Source organism: Sceloporus occidentalis, unplaced genomic scaffold (assembly GCF_023333645.1).
Source record: "Sceloporus occidentalis isolate IW3139 unplaced genomic scaffold, rSceOcc1.0.p SCAF_79, whole genome shotgun sequence".
In the NCBI taxonomy this organism is placed as follows: domain Eukaryota; kingdom Metazoa; phylum Chordata; class Lepidosauria; order Squamata; family Phrynosomatidae; genus Sceloporus; species Sceloporus occidentalis.
In genome coordinates this window covers 2,432,610-2,455,969 of record NW_028317059.1, presented here as the reverse complement: position 1 = coordinate 2,455,969, position 23,360 = coordinate 2,432,610, and the positions used below count along the sequence as shown (strand labels likewise).

Sequence of the window (23,360 nt, the reverse complement as noted above, 5' to 3'; positions counted from 1 at the left end):
GGTTTTGGTGACTGCTCGGGAGTCCTGAGTGGGCATTATGGAGGAGAATGCCAACATTCAGCAGGCGGGGGACCAGTGCCCCACTGTGCCAGTCCAGCCCAACAAGTTCGAGATAAAACGCCATGCCATCACCGATGACTACAAAGTGTCCAAGCAGGTGTTGGGCCTAGGTATTAATGGCAAAGTGTTGGAGTGTTACCGGAGGGATACTGGTCAGAAGTGTGCACTCAAGGTGAGTGTCAGCTATGGGTATAATAGAAGTGTTATGTTCATTCTGTGTGCCAACCCCGGGGGAAGCTGCATTCTGCCAGTTACTATATATTGGCACTTAGTCCTAGTTTTCAGAATTTGATAAACATGGATGACGTGTTAGTTCCAGCCATAAATGAATGTGTAGACCGAGCCAGTGCCAGTTTAAGGCGAGTGGGAGAGTTACTGTTGCCCAGCGTTATTGTATGAGTCTCAGGTGGAGCCAGGCGTATTGATGTCTATTGGTCTTCCACGGGCCAGATAAGATGTCTTCTCGGAGTGGTTCTTGGATATAAGGTGGTAGGTACACATCTGCACGGCGTGAGTCTCATTCTGTGAATTAAGGTACATAGATACTGAGTATAAGAGGCTTGCATGCAGGTTACAGATGTGTACGATTCAGACAGTGCTGTTGGAAAGTTAGAGACGCGTACAGTGTGAGAGACTGTAAGTGTAAGTTATAGATAGTCGTACGAGGGGGGCGAGGATACATGTGTGTGACAGCATCCTGAGGAAGATAGCATGGGCGCCAGCTTTAGGAGATGATGTAGAGTGTGGCTGACACCATGATAGGGGTCGCTTTAAAGAGATGCCCAAAGTTTGCATTGAAACTTTATTGTAAATCCAATTCTATATAGTGACATATACTGTAAATGTATCATGACTTATACATGAGTCTTGAGTGTTGTGCCAACTATGGATTGTGTGTTACTCTTTAGATGAGGCTTTAACTAGTGTCGGTGGGATTGGAATAGTCATTCAGGGTGAATCTTTGTTGTGGTGTGACTTTGTAATATGGCTTGTGTTATATTGGCTCGAAACGTATTATATAGTATTATTATTATTATGTATTGTTTTATCTATATATCATATTCCCTGGTGCTGTACAATGCGTAGACTGGACATAACAAGTAGTATATAACATAACAATCTGACTTACAGAAACAGGCGAGGAGTGCTGTTACGTGCCTTATTGTATATAATAAAAAGATGCTATGTGCCTTATTGTATATTATAAAGAACTGTTTTTTTTTTTCTTACATTGTCTTCTTTATATTGCTACACAGTCCATGTCTGGGCACGTGTTATAATTCGTAATCTGTGTGACTGTCGGTTAAACAGCTATGTTGTGTTAGAGGGTGTGTTCGTATTTCACCAGATAGGTGAGTGTGACACTGTTGTGAGGAATGTGGTTCATTTAATATTTAACTCAATGGGAACAAAGAGCTGAGTTCCAGACACTACACTTCATAGTCATGGTATGGAACAGCAGAGTGTCTATATGGGGCAAAAGGAAGTGTAATATAAACCGGAAGGGGAAGGCGGTGTCTATTGAATGATTGTATGGGGCAATAGGAGGAGTCAGACGCATTTATGAAGCTAGAAGTTATAGGGACATGTATATGGAGCAGACAAATGATCTAATCACTATAGCAACCAATGCAATGATCCATTTAGCAGAACTATTACATAGGTTGCTATGGTGATTAGACAACTTTATATACTGTACCAAAATCACTTTGTGATACATGTAACAAGTGGAAGAAAAGAAGGAATTCTAAGAGGGAACTGTACAATAATTAAAAAACAATTGGATCGCTCAGGTCAGGCTCGGCCATAAAGCCAGGGGAGCTGCCACCACGTATATGAAATGTCATCGGACTTGGTTATGGAAGGAAGCAAATGATCCTGGGGGGTAAGGTGAGGGAGCAGGATGTGTATAGGGGGGCATATAGAATAGTATGAGACATTATACGAACACTTTATGTTTAGCATTAGGATGAGTGTAAGAGAGCTATGGAATCTCTGAGAACGTTGTGTGATTTCAGAGCAATATGCTGAGTTCAGAACAGTGCGTTGTCACAGGAGGGGGTGGGGATGTTTCATGGCTGTAACAAGAGCCACAGTGCTTGTGACACATAAACACACAAACTTTTCCACGTCCAGGCTGAGCCCTGACCTTAAAAAAGAAAGTGATGTTATGGGAGCTTACCATCCCCCGATGGAAAGCACAGACTGGAATTGCACCCCTGAAACCACCCAGAGGTCACACTTCTCACCCTGAGCTCTCTTTTTTTGGGTGACTAGGTATCCCCTGAAACGATCAGGGACCTCCTTACCTAATGTATCGGGTTGCCTTGGCCTGTAAATTCTGGTTTTGTTGACCCTTTGAATGTATGGACTGTACACTGAAGCGCTGCTTAAATTGTTGGCGATATATAAATACAAGATAATAACAATAATAACTGGAGCTTCTAAAAATGCATCATGCAGGACTGCATGCCCATAGGCGTCCTCAGAAAAAAAGGTGAAACCTGATCCGTCGACATCACATAGGTTGGGATTATACCTGTACGAGCCATATTACTGCCTTCATTCACACTTTCTTAGCCACCGAGTTATCTGATTAATAGGTTGAGTCAATAGCTTAATCTTTATCCAGTTATGAGGTCACTGGAGGAGGGAGAGTCACCTTCATGCCTCCGCTCAGGTGAGGAATGCAGTTTATATTCACTGCTGCATTACTGGATATTGGCAACGAGATTCTATTATCATGCCAGCAAAATCAACTGCTTTGCGGTTCATTTTGTTGTTGGTACAGAAACTCTAAATAGTTATACGTGGAATGATTATTATGATACTTTTATTGACTTAGCCTAGCCTTTTGATTTAACTGATGCATTTTAAACATTATATTTCACATTCATTAAGGAAAGTAACAGCCAAACACAAACTTGGTCCAGGCTCGGTAAGGCTATCTGGCACAAATCGCAAATGCCCAGTGGGCTGATGGCCGGCATCTGCCTCTTCTGCGCTGTATTGTGCGGCCGGCGGCTAGATAAATGAGCATAAAAATGTAGCACGCGGCTGTGATATCATAACTGTGATAAGTTACATCATCAGGTGGCCATCAAGTGCCAGGGCTGCCCCACCATTCCATCAACCTTTAGAAAACTAAACATGTGGATTAACACTGTTGCTGGCATTTGCACAGATGACGTGTTCCATGTCCCTCATCGTCCTCTCGGTCATTAGGATTCTGGCAATGCAGATGTGCCACCACCATGGAGGCAGTCTCTGGATTTAGCCGCAAGCACTACTCCTGGATTTAGCTGCAAGCACCACCTAAATTATTATATGTACTCATACTACATGTGACACTGGTTATCCTACCTTTACATGTGATTATTCTACATTTATAGCTATGTTATTATCAGCTAGTAGTTGGTACAAAACCAAAGTGGCTTGGGGCTCAGCAGAGGGTAAGGAGATGGGTACACGGGTCACTTATATACTATTCCGGGGATGTTAGAGGATGAGGTGGGAGCACTGTACAGGTGTTATGCAAACCTGTGACTATAGCACACTATTATAAGTGCCTAATAAAGTATTAGGATCATCTAGTCAAACCAAGTGGATTCAGGTTATAGCTGAAGACCTTATTTTTGGATTGGTCAGCGATGAATGTCCCAGCACAGGTAAAACAAGGCTGACGCAAGGACGAGAAATGGCCTGACCTATGACAGCCTTAAAACCAGATAACTGAATGAGGTGAGCCCCCAAAGCGTGTGTGATGCTCAATACGTAAACACACATCTATTAGGGACATTGCACCAAAGCAATATGGTACTGTTCCTATGTTGCAGGAGATACTGATGATACAGGAACTTACAGGACACTATCATTCCTAGGGCTGGCACCACATGATATCCCCGTCACTGTTGTGCGGCTGAGACTCTGAGACACTCACAAAACACTTTCTACCCCAAAGCCCTGAAGAACATTTATATTCAGATGGTTGAGCTATTTATGATATGTCTTACATAGAAAGAAAATGTTATGTAAAATGTAACAGCTTTGGACAGCGTTGCCTTGCCAGTGCTGTTATTTTTTTTCTCTCGATCACGCCGGTGTGGACAATAATTCGATGAAAATTATATTTTGCCTTTAATGCATGATTTCATTTTTGTCTAGTAAAGGCTGTAATAGAAAAGACCCAAAAAATCCAACTGATATTTCTATTGCACTAATAGAATCAAGACTGCCAAACACCAGACCTGATCTGTTTATAGTCACGGACATTCTACATGATGTGAATAAATGGCATTTCCAAGGTGCAGGTCTTGTGTGCGGCAAAGAGGCAGGGATTATCGGATATGGCTTCTTAAGCGAAGGGGGTCTGATTAACTCGTCTGCCTGCAATCAGAAATGGCCAGAAATCCTGGTGCTTTTTTGTGTGGACGGCAATCAAATGAACACATACTTAATGGTAATTGTAGTTTAAAAGCAGCAGAACTACTAGTTTTCTAACCATGCTTAAAGAAGTGATCTTGTTCTTTGGATGTAGTAGATGTTTTTATTAGTGCAGCTTCCGTAAAGGCAATGGGGGCAGCTGGCCCAGACACCGCAAGCTGAGGGGTTGGCTTGAGCCACCTGTCGGTGATGTCCCTGCACCTCCTTTCACTCCCAGAAGAATGTACTGATCCAAGAGCCTTCATTACGGCTCTGCTCCAGTAAATAACTGATTAGACCCCCCCCCACACTCAGAAATTTGGATCATGTTTTGATATAAAAAGCCTTTAGAGTATGTTAAGCTGCAACTTGGTTTTCATTAAAAAAATATAAAATACTGTTTGCTAAGCCACAGTGCGGGGATCAGATCTTTTGAGTCTTTGAGTATCGCCATGAGGCATAATGTTGATTTTCTATATTTTTTATTATTCATTTATATTTTCTTAAATTGGCCAATGTACAGGAATGCAGCATAACATCAATACGTTTATTATTTTTACATGTATTTTATCTGCTAATACATATCCACCTACATCATGTTAGACCAGAGCTTTATAATCTAATGAATACAGTAAATATTAAGCCAACAAAAAACTGTAACGGTTTTTCAATTAAAACGTTTTCAATAAATAATAAAAATCATAATAAAACTCAAAAGCAACAAAGTAGCAGCTGGGCTTTGATGATATCAGATTCTTACTGTAAAGGTTTCATGACTAATGATTATCTCACTTATGCTCAAGGGGATTTTTCGTGCATGTTACTGGTCACTTTGTAAACTACTTGTCGTATTTTGATACACTGTTGTATGAACCCTTTCAAGACAAGTGTAGTGAGCCTCACTCAGCTGTTTGGCATAGAAGGGTATTTACACTACTCAGAATGATGTGGGAATTCATACATTTTAACAGGGAACCTCTACTTCTTCCCTCCTTAGATCTTGCTTGATAGTCCCAAATCTCGTCGAGAGGTGGACTACCATACCAGATCATCAGGAGGACCCCACATCGTACCTGTGCTTGATGTCTATGAGAATATACACCGGGGGAAAAGATGCCTGCTGATCGTGATGGAATGGTATGAATGGAACATGGCAAAATACAAACCTAAAGAACAGTATTAGTGATATTACAGAAGGTCTTTGCAGAGGATACAAAGGTCTGCAACAGGGTAGACCTTCTGGGTGGAACAAGTCAGATGGCAAGAGATTTTAATAAATTAGAAGAATAGTCAAGAGTGTGGCAGCTGCAGTTTAATGTTGATAAATGTAAAAAAATGCACTTGGGGTGTAAAAATCCCATCATATTTCTGATGAATTGAAGCTAAGCAATATAGCGTCGGAAAAAGCCTGCAGGGTGCCAGATTGTATATCTAGCAGGGAAATGGAGGTGGTTCTTCCACTTTACATATCTCTCTGGTCAAATCTCACCTAGGGTATGGTCTACAGTACTGGAGACCCAATCTCCAGACGGATGCTGACATTTTGGAACAATAGGTCACATACACGTGTGCATGCACATTCGTGCTCACATACATAGATACAAACATACATGCTCTCTTGCAGCTTTCAGTCCGGCTGCTCACACACTGTGCAGGCAGCCTTGGTTTCACCCCGTAGGTCATGTGACGTAATGTGACCTCAATACGTTCCTGTCTCCCCGTGCCAGTTCAAAATACTTAAGAAAGGGCATTTGCGACCTGGACTAATCTGTACAATTTTGAAGCAGTACGAGGAGAGAACAAGCGGTCACCCCTGGCCACCTAAAAAGATGGGCCCCATCGCAGTTGTGACTGCTGTGACCTCTGTAGTTATGTCACTGGTTTAGAGGTAATGTAAGTAAGTTTTACTTTACAGAGAGAGGGTGGTAGATAAATGGAACAGCCTCCCACCAAAAGTGTATGGGATAGGCATATGACTCCTGAATCGAAGACAAGATCAAGGACAGATGGGCAGAGTAGACGGCTCAAATGGTCTGCCATCAAATTCTACTAATACATATACTAATACATATACATAGCTGCATTATTGCATTTATTTTGATGTTGTATTGATCCATGTAATCTTTATAAATAGAACTAGCTTTCTTCCCTCTGCCCGGTACCCCAACTCTCTCCATTAATAGCATCATTATCTCACCAACCAACATAGCACCGCTCAGCTCATGTTCTACCACGTATGATCAACCCCTCAGCAGCTGCCTCGACATCAAGAGCGTTGCTTACATCTTCCTATCTTTCACACAATATGTAGCAAAGCACATAGAATTACCTGTCTTTTTCTCCCTTGATAGCTGCAACCTTTCTCGGACTGGGATTTCTCTCAGAAGTCTCAGTTCTGATCCAACCCAAATGTTCTCCTAAACAATCAAGCTCTTGTTTTACACAGTCTTCTACCCAGTATGGGGGTATATAGAGATAACATGATCTGCTTCTGTAGTACGTTTACAAACCTATTAATCCACTACAATCAGGGGCGTACCTAGAGTATTTGGCACCCGGGGCGGATCCTGTAAGTGGCACCCCCCCACCAAATGTAAAGACATCTACAAAATGATGTTAAGAATATTTATTGCACCAATTTGTAAACTGTATGTCAACTGTAAGCAACAAGAAATCTGAAAAAATTAATTAATAACTTATAAGTAAAATAAATACGTTTAAATAACATTTACTGAACATATAATAGTGCTTTCTTTAATAACCCTCCAAAAAAAACAGCGTCCACATTGCCCACATAGAACCTGACCAGCACCCAAATTACACACACACATAGGACGTGCCATCTTTGCCCCCAAACAACCCAGCATGAGTCAGCATTGTTCCCAAACAGCCGAGTGTACGCCATCTTTGTCCCATAAACACGCTACCTGTGCCATCTTTGTCCCATAAACAGCCTGCCTGTGCCATTTTTGTCCCATAAACACCCTGCTTATACCATCTTTGCCTTTTTGACAAATCAACTATACACCTATGATTAACACAAACACTTTTACAGTCACTCACTAATTCACTTTCATTCACACAATTCATTCACACAATCATTTATTCTTTCACACAAATTATTTACACATATTCATTGATGCATTCTCACAAATTCATTAATTCTCTCACTCATTCAAACAATTCATCCACACATTAATCCATTCATTTTCACTCTCTCATTCTGACTCTTTATTTCAATATTCTTGCTACCCTCCTTTCTCCCTATCTACCCATTCTCACCCCCTTCTGCCCTATCTACCCCTTGTCACTCCCTTCTCCCTATCTACCCCCTATCCCCCCGTCTCACTCCCTTCTCCCTATCTACCCTCTCCCCCCTTTGAAGTTCACTTACCTTTCAGGAGTCCTGCGGTGGGGGTGCAAGGCCTCTGTCTCCCAGCTCTGCCACTGTATGGAACAGTATAGAGTGATGGGAGTTATGATGTACTTTAGAGCATAATTATATAATGAAAAAGACACTGGAAATGGTACAGCATAACACCCATCACTCTCACACATTTACCAATCCACATTTACCAATCCACACTTACCAATCCACAGATTCCACACATACCAATCCACACATACCAATCCACAGATTCCACACATACCAATCCACAGATTCCACACATACCAATCCACAGATTCCACAGTTACCAATCCACATTTACCAATCCAGTTACCAATCCACAGATTCCACACATACCAATCCACAGATTCCACACATACCAATCCACATTTACCAATCCACATTTACCAATCCACAGATTCCACACATACCAATCCACTCTCACTGAATGATTTCCTACCTTTCCTCTTTTCTTCTTACAGCAGTAAGCTCCTTTTCTTCCTCTTCTTCTGTCTTCTTCCGGGTCAGAGGGCACAAATGGCGGTGGGCGCGGCTTCAGTGTTGTGCGCCGGGATCTGACAACAAACCCGGGCGCACAGCAGCAGTTGCCGCGTGGATCGCGAGGGAGCGGTATCGGAGGTCTTTAACAGACCTCCGGCTCCCTTGAGTGATTTTAAGCCGGTTCAAGGGAACCGGCTTAAAATCACTCAAGGGAGCCGGAGGTCTGTTAAAGACCTCCGATAACGCTCCCTTGCGAGCCTTCTCCTCCAGCGGCGGACATTACTGCCCGTCTCTGGAGGGGTGCCGGCAAGTTGGCACCCCCCTGATGAGCGGCACCCGGTGCGGACCGCCCCCCCCCCGCCCCCCGCTAGGTACGCTACTGACTACAATAAAAAGTTACTATTAGGCAAGATCTCAGCAGACCCTGAACGCTTAGGGATCCAGACCTTGCAACCTGCACCTCGCCAGCCATTGATGAACTTAACCTCACTCGACCCACCACTAGCCATAGAACAAATGTTATAAACAGCATGAAGAGTTACAGGTTAGTTATATTCATATTGATGTGTGTTAACACATTCATGTAAATAATGGAAAACGTTAATGTATGATTTATTAAAGATATACCGTTTTACGTCAATTCCACAAAATATGCAACTTATTCATGTCTACATTTCTTTTTCTTCCTCGTGACCGATCCTCTGTCAGTATGCAGGGCGGAGAGCTGTTCACTCGTATCCAGCAGCGAGGAGACCAAGCGTTCACAGAGAGAGGTACGATGAATCCCAAGGAGCGGCATGTCCAGAAGTATAGGACAATTAGCAATAATGGTTCAAATGTTTGACAGTGATTCAGAAGTCTTAATAATGTAGAGAATCGCGTTGAGATCATGTGTTTTGGGCTCGGTTAAAGATGCCATATATATGTTTATGATTATCAGCCAGTTATGTGACCACATGATCTATATGATCACACTATGTATTGTAACCCCACTCTCCACAGAGGCCTCCGAGATTATGCGGGACATAGGAATGGCAATTCAGCATCTGCATGGACTGAATATAGCTCATCGAGACGTCAAGGTCAGTTTTGGGTGACATATTGCTTTCAGGTCAATTATAATTATGGATTCCTGTGTGTTTCTAGCGACTTGGTGATATTTACAATTGTCTTACCAACTTACTTATTACTGAATGACTGTATCATGATTTTGTGCTACTGTATATCTGAACATAAACCTCCTTTGTCACGACAGCCTGAGAATATTCTCTACACTTCCAAGGAAAGAAATGCTGAGCTCAAGATCACAGATTTTGGTTTTGCCAAAGAAACAACTATTCAAAATGCTCTTCAGACTCCTTGCTATACTCCGTATTATGTGGGTAAGTAATTAGATCAAAGACCAGAGGGGGCAAGCTGTATGTTCTATCATTTAATTAAGAGTTAAAATGATAATAATATATAAATCACAGCTTGATGTCGCTTAATGTCCATTTTTTGTGTGGTTGTAGCTCCTGAGGTATTGGGTCCAGAAAAATATGATAAATCGTGTGATATGTGGTCGCTGGGGGTCATCATGTACATTCTGTAAGTATGAAATCCCGTTCTGTAACAAACCCTATCACTCCTTTCCATTCATCTCCATCACAATTACCTTTCCTCAATACAAACCAAAAGCGATACATTTGTAACAATGACTGATTGCCAAACGGATAACACAAGATTTCTCGTGATTGATTGAAATGTAGCACTTGGCACCAGAACTACACCAGTTTTATCTTTGCAAGATCAATGCAGGATGAAATAATTCGCAATATCATCATCAAAGCTACTGTAATTATAATTCTCGATGGAAAATATCTGCCGACTTATAGAGAGTGCAGAATGCCTCTGGGCAGTCAAATATTCCAGATGTATTCATAACCGGCACATTTTCTTATTCTAAACAAGTAATGTATCATGGAATTTTATATTCTAATGCTGTTTCCCCATTTAACTCTTTTGTGCCCATTTATTTCTCACTTTCACTCCCACAGTCTCTGTGGGTACCCTCCCTTCTATTCTAATACAGGCCAGGCTATCTCCCCGGGAATGAAAAAGAGGATACGCATGGGACAATATGAATTCCCGGCTCCAGAGTGGAACGACGTGTCGCAAGAAGGTATAGACTATTCAGTGTCACCCCCCCAAAGCAAAAAAAATAAAAAGAAAAGATGCATTTTAACAATTCTCACTCTTGTGTTTGCAGCCAAGCAAATGATCCAACTCCTGCTGAGAACCGACCCAACAGAAAGAATGACAATCACCAAGTACATGAATCACCCATGGATAAATGTATGTAAAGCTTAATTGCAGGGTACTGTGGGATCTTAGTAAGGTGACGCTGCGCATGTCCCGTTCAGCATTCAAGGATTTGCCTTTATACCAATGATTTTAACCACTCTGCTATACACCTATACAATGTTATCAGGAATTTAATACCATGCCCTCCTAGGAATACACATCTGTCGTGTGTCCCCCCCTTTTGCTCACAGCAAACGTTTCTATTGAGTATGTACCTTAGAGCCCCAGGGCAATACACATTACTATACTATAGATTCGTCTTGTTACAAATAATTCACTGAATTACAAATCCAGCTAATAATATGTTTAATTTGGCAAAGCCCTATAAGCGTGACGTAAAATAAAAGTCCCGGGTTTTTAATGACCTAAAAATCCTCTATGTTTAATAGTTCCCAGGTAACGATCTATGGAGGACCAGAAAAACAACTATATTTATTATCATTTCACAACGTGTAGCTATTAATTTTATTGTTGGTAAAAAAAAATGGTAAAAAGAGTACTTGTGAGGGAGCAGCATCTACGGTTTAAAGGGTTAAGTTGCTTTGTGTATCACTTGGTGTGCGGTGTTACAACTTGTTGGTTACTAGGTCTAATTTAGTGTTTGAATTTACTAGACAGGTGTAAAAGTTGGATTAGGTTTCTATGTTGAGGTTGTGAAATAGGAAGATTGTCAAATCACCGTAAGATTCCGATGGAATTGTGGGCATCGCATAACAAGTTAACTAATAAATCACCCTCATTCCTTGTTGTGTTTATAATTAATACCCTCTAAACTGCATTCATTTGCCCTGTGTTTGGCAACCTTCAGTTCCTCCCTTTTATTGGGAAACAACATTGTTGAATGTTCAGAGTCCAACAATAGTTAGAGGGCCAAAGGCCTCCATCCACTGTGGGATTCATTTAATAAAGCAGTGAACGGACTTTCAAAAAATACATGGGTTATATAGCGCCAACCAAGATTTCCTCAAAGGAATAAAGTTAATAATTTCTCCAGTAAACCCGAACCGTTACTGAGAAAAGTACCTTCACATATCCTTTAAATTCTACTGTTTTTGTGAATAAAGGCCATTGCCAATTGCTCAGTCGGTGCCTGGCCTGCTGGGTGAATTTGTCAATAGGCTGCCGTGGGGCTGGTCTGGAAGCTTCTTCCCCATGGCACGGCTGCTACAGGGATCTATGGCTGCCTACAGGGTTACGTAATGTGATCCTGTATGTCTGAAACAGCGGCGTCCTAAGGCAGGGAGTATGGGCATAGCCAAACCGATTTAGGAGGAGTGTGTGTGCTCTTAAATGATTTGTGTTTAAGGCCTCACATAAAAAATATGGGGCTAGAACCCCACAAATACGACACTATGAAATTTGGGGCTGAGGCCTTGTGCTCTCTCCCATCCCCACACAAAGCTGAGTACATCTGAATTGCTGCCTATAATGACTATTCCTCCGTGTTGGCACTGCGTATACCCTATATATATATATATATATATATATATATATATATATGTATGCCCCTTATATAGCAGTCTACACGAATTGTCATAAAACACATGTTGTTGTCTTCTGAGGTTGTGGTGATGACTTTCAAGTTAATAATGAGTCTCCTGGTTTATACAGCAGTCTATGGTGGTCCCTCCAACCCCTCTGCACACAGCTCGGGTACTTCAGGAAGACAAAGAGCATTGGGATGAAGTGAAGGTAACGTTCAGTCTCTGTCACATCATACGATGTTATGCCATATAGACATACCTAGGAAATTTCTAGAAGAGCGGATCCTGAGACCCTTTAATAGCCCTCCATGAAGATTCTACGTAGTAGATCGCCAAACGTGTTACTCAAATGGCTCTAATAATAATACGAAACTATGATTTCTCTATATTTAAAGATATACTTAATTGGGTCACCTGCATTCAAGCAGGGAACGTTCCCAGGTATGCACATAGATGTATACTTGATATTCATATTCATTTAGGTATATAGACTATACCAGCATTAAAAGATTATAATGTTCAGCCATTCTTCATCATATCCCTATTTCCCTCTTCCTTTAGGAGGAGATGACTAGTGCTTTGGCTACAATGAGAGTTGATTACGACCAGGTGAAGATCAAAGATCTCAACTCATCCACCAATCGATTGCTCAACAAGAGACGGAAGAAACAAAATGAAGGAGGTGTCCCTGCTAATAGCTGCAACAACCAATAGGACCGCTTGGGACTAGAATCTGTGTCATTGAAGAGCTTGATGTTTGGCTGCTCCAGGACATATTTTAGCTTTTTTAGTCCTCTGTAATACTGTAGTCTATTGTAAGCCATTTACAGTTGAGCTTCTAGAGCACCAGGCCCTATGTGTACATATATATAAATATTCATGGAACTGAAATGGCCACTTGGTTGTTACATTGTCACCTTACTCTTGATTTGTTAGACCCTTCCACATATTCATTGAGTACTTTCTACATGAATTCACTCAAGACTTCTCAAAATAAAAACCATCAAGATGATTCTACGTTGCAACTTTGTAACTGTGGTTACCAAATGGTGGGCTTCTCCCTAGCTTGTCGGTATATTTCTAATCTAGCTTTTTCCAAACACAATCTATACGTAGGAAAAGCAACAACTGGGAACATTAAACATAACCATAACGACAATTTATGTTACGTGAGAATCAAATCTAGACCATGCGACACATAGGATCTGACATTCACAGCGCAACCCAAGAACCTTGGGCGACGTTACAGGTCATTTTCCAAGAATGAACCTTCTTTAATTTAACGTCTGCACGTTCTGTATACTATGAAATGGTTTATATACTATGCAGTGTTTTAAGTAAAGGTGTAAATTTCAATTCCAGAGTCCAAAGATTTGGATGGATTTTTTTTTTTACTGCAACCACAGCTCTGTGTTATCAGAACCCAGCCTATGCTGTACAAAGTGATCCTGAAACAGAAAAGAGGTAGACTGGCACCCATTTCCTAATCAATACTTGGGCTACTGAAGTCTGTCTGAGTTGTTCAGTTCCCAGCTGTATTCGGATCAATTCATCGAGGAGTCCTTGAAGAAAAAATACATTGTCCTTCTGAAACAAACCCGATTTTAGTTTCTAATAAGATAAAGTAGTTACAGAATCCATTTGCTTATGCTTTTTGATTGTATATTTAAATTGTTTCCATTCCATAATAATTACCAGCAAGTGTCCCATTGTAACCTCCTAGTATAACAAGGACATTTCAAGTAGAAAGTGACAAAAAGAGCCAGGAGATCTACAGCAGCCAGACCTTATTGTATAACATGATCGTCATGAGGCTTCTTCCATATTATTGCACATTTGGTGAAGGGGTTTGATAAAGAGAATAATATGCTTACAATACCTAATAATATAGATACTTAGTTTATGCTTCTGTTTCTTTACTAAACTATTATCTATCACTAGCACTTGTGCATGCCATCCAGTATTAGCGTGAATACCTGAATCAGGTTTTCGGGGCAGTACTGTTTGGAGATTCCCAGTATTTAGAGTTTAATTACATGTTAATTAGCAAAATCCTAAAACGCTGAAGGGATTATGGCCTTTCATGGACTGGTTTGGACATCCCAGCATTAGACCATCTGGATACCATATGTGTGACTTAGTAAGTCTGTTTAGTTCCACCCATTAGATACACATTATGATATTTTAACTAAACCACACATTGTACATTTACGGTTCTGGGAGGCCAATTACAGGGATTACCTTTATTAAAACGGACCTTACATTTTTTATAAGCTTGATTGGTTGAACTATATCCAGTTTTACTAAACAGTGAATTATATATTACTGAGTTAATTACACATCCGTAAATACAGTAAAAAAACACACATTTAACATGGAAGGGAAAAACTCACTTCCTCGTTAACAGCCTGAACTGTCCAAGGACAATCCTTGACACAGTTAAATTTATGTATAAAGAAGTGGTTCTAGCGCAAAGTTGAAAAATGATGAGAATATTCCACGGCTATTGTGGTAAAATCTTGTTTTAAAGTTATCACTGTTTTATATATAATCCACAATGTGCTAGCCTTATTATTTAACCCTCTATCACAAGAATAGCTGGTACAGGAAGGCAATCCTTTTGTTCTTATGACTCAACTTTTTTGGCACCTGTGACAGAAACTAATTATTCCACCAAGCTACAATTAATTGCACACACTCTGTCCAGTTATATAAGACTGAATAAATGTATAATGTATTTCAATAACCAACAAATTAAATTAAGCAATCATTAGTGTTTCTAGACTCATACGAAATAATACAAAACCAATAAACATCATACATATACAACATCCCCACTGATCTTATATCACAAACAACTCTACACAAATTACACATCCCTTAAACATACATTGCAAATCTAGTTAGGATATTTAACACCAAATGATTCAAATTTTAATTAAAAAGTTAACAATCTATAAAACAATAAATAATAATAATAATCAATACTAACCCCACTCAGAGCAGGTTCTTCTTGCCTTCTGCAATCATGACAGTAGAGGGCGCTACCTTCATTTTAATGGTTGAGCTATAATCAGCGCTAGAAGCAATAGCTAAGAATATTATTGGGGTATTTCAGAATATGACAGCAGCCATGCTAACAAATAAGAGTAGCCGGGGTATTCAACCCTCGCTCAGCCTTTCTAACCAAGTTGAGATGAAATACAATTCGCATCCAGACATATCATCATAACACAGTTCACTAACTTGTCCTGTACACCATTTATTAGCACACAATACACACAAAGCATGAAGGAACTCTTTTTTTAAAATAAAAGACGCCCAAGGAGGAATGGTTCACCTTTTGTATACATTCTCGTTAATAGTCCCAAAACTGGGGACTGATGCACTGTTTGAGTTGCATGGGGAGTTTCTATGAGCTGCAGAATATGAGCTGCAGAACTACAAGTAGTGCTTCTGAGATCAGTCCCATTGGAATAAGATGTTTGTTGAGTTCTAAAGGACCTCTGACCTCAACATTCACAAGGTCATGTAAAGAATGGGGCACTTGATATGAATGAGTTGACATGATAGTCTGAGAATAGCTCTCTGATTTCTCTATTTTATCTATGGTTCTTGGGAGTCATCACAGATGTATGTGTAACAGATGATGTGGCTTCTAGCATTAATCAGAGCAATGATGTCTAACATGTAGTGTGTAAGACCTCCTCCCATGCCAGCCGCACGAAATTAGTTCCCGAAGCTATCAAACTGTTGTTCAGAACTCACTCTTTACTGGGTAAAATACAGGAAATCAGCTGACATTTCTGACCTAATTCAGTTCCTTACGAAGCTTATTCAATTATGAGCAGGAATTCAGTACAACACTTTTCTATGGTTTGAAGACACTATACAAGCTAGACTAGAAGCTATCACAATCCCTAAACATTTTAACCAGTTCCTGAACTAAGTTGTAAGCTTTGTGACAAAAAGGCAGATTGATCAATTGGTAAAAACTTTAGAAATATTTTATACAGTAACATTCCTGAGCTGAGGAACTGGATGGATGAATTAACCTAAACAGGGTCACTTTATATAGATAGTAAAGCCAGCTACAGTTGTGCGAAAAAGTACACCTTCTTTGAATTCTATGGTTTCACATATCAGGACATAATCATCTGTTCCTTAGCAGGTCTAAAAAATAGGTAAATACAACCTCAGATGAACAACGACACATGACATATTACACGGTATCATGATTTATTCAACAAAAATAAAGCCAAAATGGAGAAGCTATGTGTGAAAAACTAAGTACACTCTTACTGCTTCCATCAGAAAGGTTCGGCTAATTGAATGTCCTTGATTAATTGATCATCAACAAGTGTGAGCATCTCTATAAAAGCTGAAGTTTTAGCAGTTTGCTGGACTGGAGCATTCAGGCAGTAGCGTACCTAGCGGGGGGCGGGGGGGCGGTCCGCACCGGGTGCCGCTGATCAGGGGGGTGCCAACTTGCCGGCACCAGGCACCCCTCCAGAGACGGACAGTAATGTCCGCCGCTGGAGGAGAAGGCTCGCAAGGGAGCGGTATCGGAGGTCTTTAACAGACCTCCGGCTCCCTTGAGTGATTTTAAGCCGGTTCAAGAAAGAGCCGGAGGTCTGTTAAAGACCTCCGATACCGCTCCCTCGCGATCCACGCGGCAACTGCACAACACTGAAGCCGCGCCCACCGCCGTCCGTACCCTCTGACCCGGAAGAAGACAGAAGAAGAGGAGCGAAGAAGACAGAAGAAGAGGAGCTTAGAGGAAGAAAAGGAGCTTACTGCTGTAAGAAGAAAAGAGGAAAGGTAGGAAATCATTCAGTGAGAGTGGATTGGTATGTGTGGAATCTGTGGATTGGTATGTGTGGATTGGTATGTGTGGAATCTGTGGATTGGTAAATGTGGATTGGTAAATGTGGATTGGTATGTGTGGAATCTGTGGATTGGTATGTCTGGATTGGTATGCGTGGAATCTGTGGATTGGTAAATGTGGATTGGTATGTGTGGAATCTGTGGATTGGTATGTGTGGATTGGTATGTGTGGAATCTGTGGATTGGTATGTGTGGAATCTGTGGATTGGTATGTGTGGAATCTGTGGATTGGTATGTGTGGATTGGTATGTGTGGAATCTGTGGATTGGTATGTGTGGATTGGTATGCGTGGAATCTGTGGATTGGTATGCGTGGAATCTGTGGATTGGTATGTGTGGATTGGTATGTGTGGAATCTGTGGATTGGTAAGTGTGGATTGGTAAATGTGGATTGGTAAATGTGTGAGAGTGATGGGTGTTATGCTGTACCATTTCCAATGTCTTTTTCATTATATAATTATGCTCTAGTACATCATAACTCCCATCACTCTATACTGTTCCATACAGTGGCAGAGCTGGGAGACAGAGGCCTTGCACCCCCACCGCAGGACTCCTGAAAGGTAAGTGAACTTCAAAGGGGGGATAGGTGGTAGATAGGGAGAAGGGAGAAAGAAGGGGTAGATAGGGCAGAAGGGGGTGAGAATGGGTAGATAGGGAGAAAGGAGGGTACCAAGAATATTGAAATAAAGAGTCAGAATGAGAGAGCGAAAATGAATGGATTAATGTGTGGAAGAATTGTTTGAATGAGTGAGAGAATTAAAGAATTTGTTAGAATGCATCAATGAATATGTGTAAATAATTTGTGTGAAAGAATAAATGATTGTGTGAATGAATTGTGTGAATGAAAGTGAATTAGTGAGTGACTGTAAAAGTGTTTGTGTTAATCATAGGTGTATTGTTGAGTTGTCAAAAAGGCAAAGATGGTATAAGCAGGGTGTTTATGGGACAAAAATGGCACAGGCAGGGTGTTTATGGGACAAAGATGGCACAGGTAGCGTGTTTATGGGACAAAGATGGCGTACACTCGGCTGTTTGGGAACAATGCTGACTCATGCTGGGCTGTTTGGGGGCAAAGATGGCACGTCCTATGTGTGTGTAATTTGGGTGCTGGTCAGGTTCTATGTGGGCAATGTGGACGCTGTTTTTTTTGGAGGGTTATTAAAGAAAGCACTATTATATGTTCAATAAATGTTATTTAAATGTATTTATTTTACTTATAAGTTATTAATTTATTTTTTCAGATTTCTTGTTGTTTACAGTTGAAATACAGTTTACAAATTGGTGCAATAAATATTCTTAACATAATTTTGTAGATGTCTTTACATTTGGTGGGGGGGGCCACTTACAGGATCCGCCCCGGGTGCCAAATACTCTAGATACGCCCCTGCATTCAGGTGTATGTTAACATAATGCCAAGGAGGAAAGACAACAGCAAATGATCTTAGAGAACAATTTTGCTGCCCAACAATCTAGGAAGGGTTATGAGGCAATTTCCAAACAATTTAAATTCCATCATTCTACAGTGAGAAAGATTATTGAAAAGCGGAAAACATTCAAGACCGTTGCCAATCTTGCCAGGAGTGGACGTCCCAGAAAATTCACCCCAAGATCCGACCATGAGAAAAATTGTAAAAAACCCAAGAGTTACATCTCAGACTCTACAGGCGCTAGTTAGCATGTTAAAGTTCATGACAGTACAATTCAAAAAATACTGAACAAATATGGTTTGTTTGGAAGGGTTGTCTCCAGAAAGCCTCTACTCTCTAAAGAGAACAGGTTTGCAAAGTTGCATCTGAACAAACCACAAGACTTCTGGAGCAGTATCCTTTGGACAGCCAAGACCAAAGTAGAGATGTTTGGCCACAATTATTATTACTTATTGTTTATATAGATGTTGCAATGGTCGAGTCAAAGTCCAGAGCTCAACCCGATTGAAATGCTGTTGCGGGACCTTAAGAGAGCTGTGCATCAACAAATGCTCCTACAACCTCAATTAACTGAAGCAACCTTGTAAAGGAGAGTGGCCTAAAATTCATCCACAACGATGTGAGAAACTGATTACACAAAGAAAACGATTACTTCAAGTTATTGCTGCTTAAGGTGGTTCTACACATGGCTTCTCCATTTCGGTTTTACCTCTGCCCTCAAGACTTACCAGAGCAGACTCCCTGGTCTCTTGCGGGGCCAGCGGGGGACATCTACGCAATACGCATATACAACTTCCGGTGCCGGCACCGGAAGTTGTATACGCGTATTGCGTAGATGTCCCCCGCCGGCCCCGCAAGACACCCGGGAGTCTGATCTGGTAAGTCGGGGGGGGCAGAGTGGCAGCATATCTCGGGGGGGGGGAGGAGGACAGTGGCAGCATATCTCGGGGGGGACGGACAGTGGCAGCATATCTCGGGGGGGGAGAGGACAGTGGCAGCATATCTCGGGGGGGAGGAGGACAGTGGCAGCATATCTTGGGGGGGAGTGGCAGCATATCTCGGGGGGGGGAGACAGAGTGGCAGCATGTTTTTTTGGTGCTTTTTTAAAGAAAATGTTTTTTTTTTTTAAAAAGCACCAAACTTTTACGGTGCGACCTATATACGGGGGCGGCCTATATCCGAGCCAATATGGTATATACTGTTTCTTTTATGATTTGTGTTCGAGCCCTCCAAATTATACAATACCTCACAATGTTTTATGTGATAAACACAAAGCACCATATTCCTAAAGCAAGCTAGGCCAAAACTCCACAGAAACCAACAGAAAATGCAGCATATTTACTTTAGCACCAGAACTGTTCTTTATAGATATAATTTTTATGCTCAGATTATCCGATCTACATTATTAGTAAATGGTTAATTACACATTTACTTAAGAGTCATGTTAGTAACAAAAAGGATACCATAGACCAACAGGTGGCTCTCCAGTAACTACTAAACTAGAACTTGATGTTTGTGCAGCATCTGAGGATTCTGGGATTTGTAGTTCACAATCAAGTAGATAGGTGACACTTGTCTACAGATGTACACGGAGCATAGTACCCTGGACAGCGACGCATCCCATGGGAAGCAAGAGAAAGCAAATGAGAAAGGGAATATTTTCCATTATAGGAAATAGCATGTTTGGCAACAAAAAGACAATAACTTTTATCAAACTGCAAACAAAACCAAAGTCAAAGTAATGGAGTGCAAATTTCTGTAACAAAGGAGTCCTAGAAACACCTAAATCTTGGATGGATAGTAACAAATAATCCTCCAGCTGTTGGCTGAGCCTTATGGGAGTTCTTCTTGTACAATATCCAGAGGGCTACCAGTTAGCTGCTCTCGCCTTAGCCCTGTCTCTGCCTGTTTCGTGTGCCATCCCCTGCCATGTTTGTAAATACTTGCTGTGTGATGAAATAAGGTGCCAATGAATTACCTGCTGCGAACGACTGGTTGGGATGGAGCTCTAATGTATGAGACAGACTGACTTGCTCTACTTATTCTAAAAAATTGCACTGTTTTAGGATAAGATTTGTATCCTGTGTGGAAGATAGACATGTGTGTGGAATATATCTCCGCCTCAGGTGACTGTCATACGTCAGGATACAGCTCTACCTCATATCAGACTTGTTGAGTTTGAGCGCTACATACTGTAACCAACCGCCAATGGGCTGGGATAGCGCTCTACATACTGTAAACAATCTCCATTGCCTGGGTTAACGCTCTATAAACTGTAAACAACCGCCATGGGCTGGGATAACGCTCTACATACGTGTAACCAACCGCCATGGACTGTGATAACGCTCTACATACTGTAAACAACCGCCATGGGCTGGGATAGCGCTTTTCATACTGTAAACAATCTCCATGGGCTGGGTTAACGCTCTACAAACTGTAAACAACCCCCATGGGCTGGGATAACGCTCTACATACGTGTAACCAACCGCCATGGACTGTGATAACACTCTACATACTGTAAACAATCTCCATGGGCTGGGTTAACGCTCTACATACTGTAAAAAACTGCCATACTGACAAAAGAAGCCTTGCGTGACTCAAGACAGAACTCTAGCCTACACGTGACAGTTATTGGGATAGAGGTTTATGTCACATGACTACTTTTATGTTCAGCACGTTCTGCCTGATGTAAACGACATGTTTTGTGGATAGAAGACTTCCACATGTAAAAGATGGAGAGGTGGGAAAGAAGGCCATGTGCGGGGTTGGCTCTACGGTATGCTGAGAGAAAGAGTGCTTATAGCAAAGACAAATGTGATATCTCATCCAATGTGTTCTCCAAGACTCTGCAGTTCGCCTTCAGAGACGTCTGCTTGGTTTATCTGACTTGCCTGTTGCTGCCGTTGTGCTTCTTCTGTAATAAGAAGAGGAGATGGAATGTTCTGTTTATGGGGTCTTATTTTGTGCCCGCTGGGAACGCTTAATTCTCTACAGCGTCAGAGACAGACATTTATATTTAGTCTCCAGCAGCCAAACAATGGAGATATAAAAATATCCGGTAACATAAAATGACTAAAACCATCAGTGTTTAGCATTAGCGACTAAAATACGCCTTTTCTACCCAATAACACACCCTGCCCTGACAAAGTATGTATTAGGGGGTCTGTATTAGGAGGCCACATAAGGGTACTATTGTTTGCATTGCTAGCCTAAATGCTCAGCATGATGGAGTAACCCCTTTCCTTAAGTAACACAAGTTTACACAAATCTTGGGGTCTCAGGGTACCCCGTTTACTGGCGCTGACCCATTTTCTTCATTGAGTTAATGATATCTGAGCATCCCAGTTGGGGCTTCTTTTCTACTGGTATATAACAAGTGGAATCCCTGCTTGAATACAGATGATTTAATCCAGAATGTGTTTACCTCCAGACAAGTAATGGGTTTTATAATTGGTGTTATTACAAACATCCAACCGCTACTATTACTTGGCAGGATAAAAAATATCAGGTAAGACTATGGGATCTCAATATGAACGGCTAGGAGGAAAGAAGAGAGAGATGAGTTGTGATGGAAGCACATATATACTTCAATTACATGGGGGAGTTTATTTCAAAGGAGGAGAAATGTTAGAACAAGAGATTATAGTCTAAAACTAGAGTGTCAGAAGTTTATCGTACCTTAAGCATGCTTTACTGTAAAGGTAGTAGATAAATGGAACAGCCTCCCATCAGAAGTGTTAGAGGCTAATTCAGTGAGGGAATTTAAACATGCACAGATAGCGCAAAGCTTCCTGAATCTAAGACAATACCAAAGACTGATTAACGTCTGAGTCTCTACATCAGGAATGATGAGCAGACTAGAGAGGTTCTTCTCTGCCTCCGAATTCTAATGTTAGTGGCTGCGGCTGGCATGCATTGGTATAAACCGGTGTAGGGATTATGTATATAACATACATTACAGTGATATATATTATCTTTTTTTTTAAAAAATACAGTTGAATCATTTATTTGATCTCGTATGTAATATATAAAATATATCACCTGGATATTAATCCATTCTATCACTCATCTGTTTGGAGAGACTGACTTGAGTTATCCTGCATTGTACTACCCTAATGCCCTTGTCAGCGATATGTGTGTTTTGTCACATAGTTTCTGATGATGTGTGGATGGATCTCAGGTGTTTCTGGTATATATAAGAAGGTGGCAGTGACAGAGACACCTGTAAGGAGCTGGCTTGGGCCTGAGCAGCTCCCCCTCTCCCCTCTCTGCCTCCATCCTCCTCCTCCCGGCGCTCCTCCCTCCTGCCCCTGTCTGTGTCGGTGGGTATATCAGAGTGTACCGATCTCGGAGTGTATATAGATCACACTGGATAGACCGTGGGCCCCCACTGCCTATCATGATGCTTTTTGGATCCCCTCCGCCGGTTCCGGGACCCCCATAAGCATCATCAGTTACTGACCGGGAGGACAGAGGACCAGCGCCTGCTCCGGTGCGGCTGCCCGTATCAGCCCTTTGGAGATCGGAATCTACCCTTTGGGTTCTGGAATATCTTCCCCCGGATCCACTTCTGGAATGTATTCCCAGACTTCTCTATGACAGACTGATATTAGTAGCTGTCGGTGGCATTTACCGCTGGCCTCGCCACCTGACATTGAAACCTGGCACATCAGCTCTGGATCTACTCCAGAACCTACTTTCTGAAGCAGAGAAGTACCCCGGTTCCTGCGATCTGTCCTACTTTCACTTGGAACTACCCCGGTGGGGCTGGAAACTATCCTTCCCCTGGCCATAGCTGCCCCCGAATTCTGGCATTTACCCCACATCTGCTACGCAGGGTCTCGGTACC

General features: G+C 41.5%; 1 protein-coding gene across 1 annotated transcript; it reads left to right on the top strand.

The window, feature by feature from the left end:
- The first annotated feature begins 37 nt into the window (after positions 1-37).
- LOC149285410 (MAP kinase-activated protein kinase 3-like) lies at positions 38-12,912 on the top strand. The gene is made up of 10 exons (XM_089495416.1): positions 38-232; positions 5,480-5,619; positions 9,080-9,144; positions 9,374-9,453; positions 9,627-9,753; positions 9,883-9,958; positions 10,408-10,532; positions 10,620-10,705; positions 12,326-12,406; positions 12,760-12,912. Exons 1-10 carry the CDS (start codon positions 38-40, stop codon positions 12,910-12,912), a joined length of 1,128 nt encoding a protein of 375 aa, XP_089351542.1.
- Positions 12,913-23,360: the final 10,448 nt, after the last annotated feature.

Bases quoted from the DNA above. Each gene is read 5' to 3' on its own strand.
- LOC149285410 (XM_089495416.1), top strand. From the start codon at position 38: ATGGAGGAGAATGCCAACATTCAGCAGGCGGGGGACCAGTGCCCCACT. The intron at 9,454-9,626 runs GTCAGTTTTGGG...TTGTCACGACAG, and splicing joins TAGCTCATCGAGACGTCAAG to CCTGAGAATATTCTCTACAC. The intron at 10,533-10,619 runs GTATAGACTATT...TTGTGTTTGCAG, and splicing joins GAACGACGTGTCGCAAGAAG to CCAAGCAAATGATCCAACTC.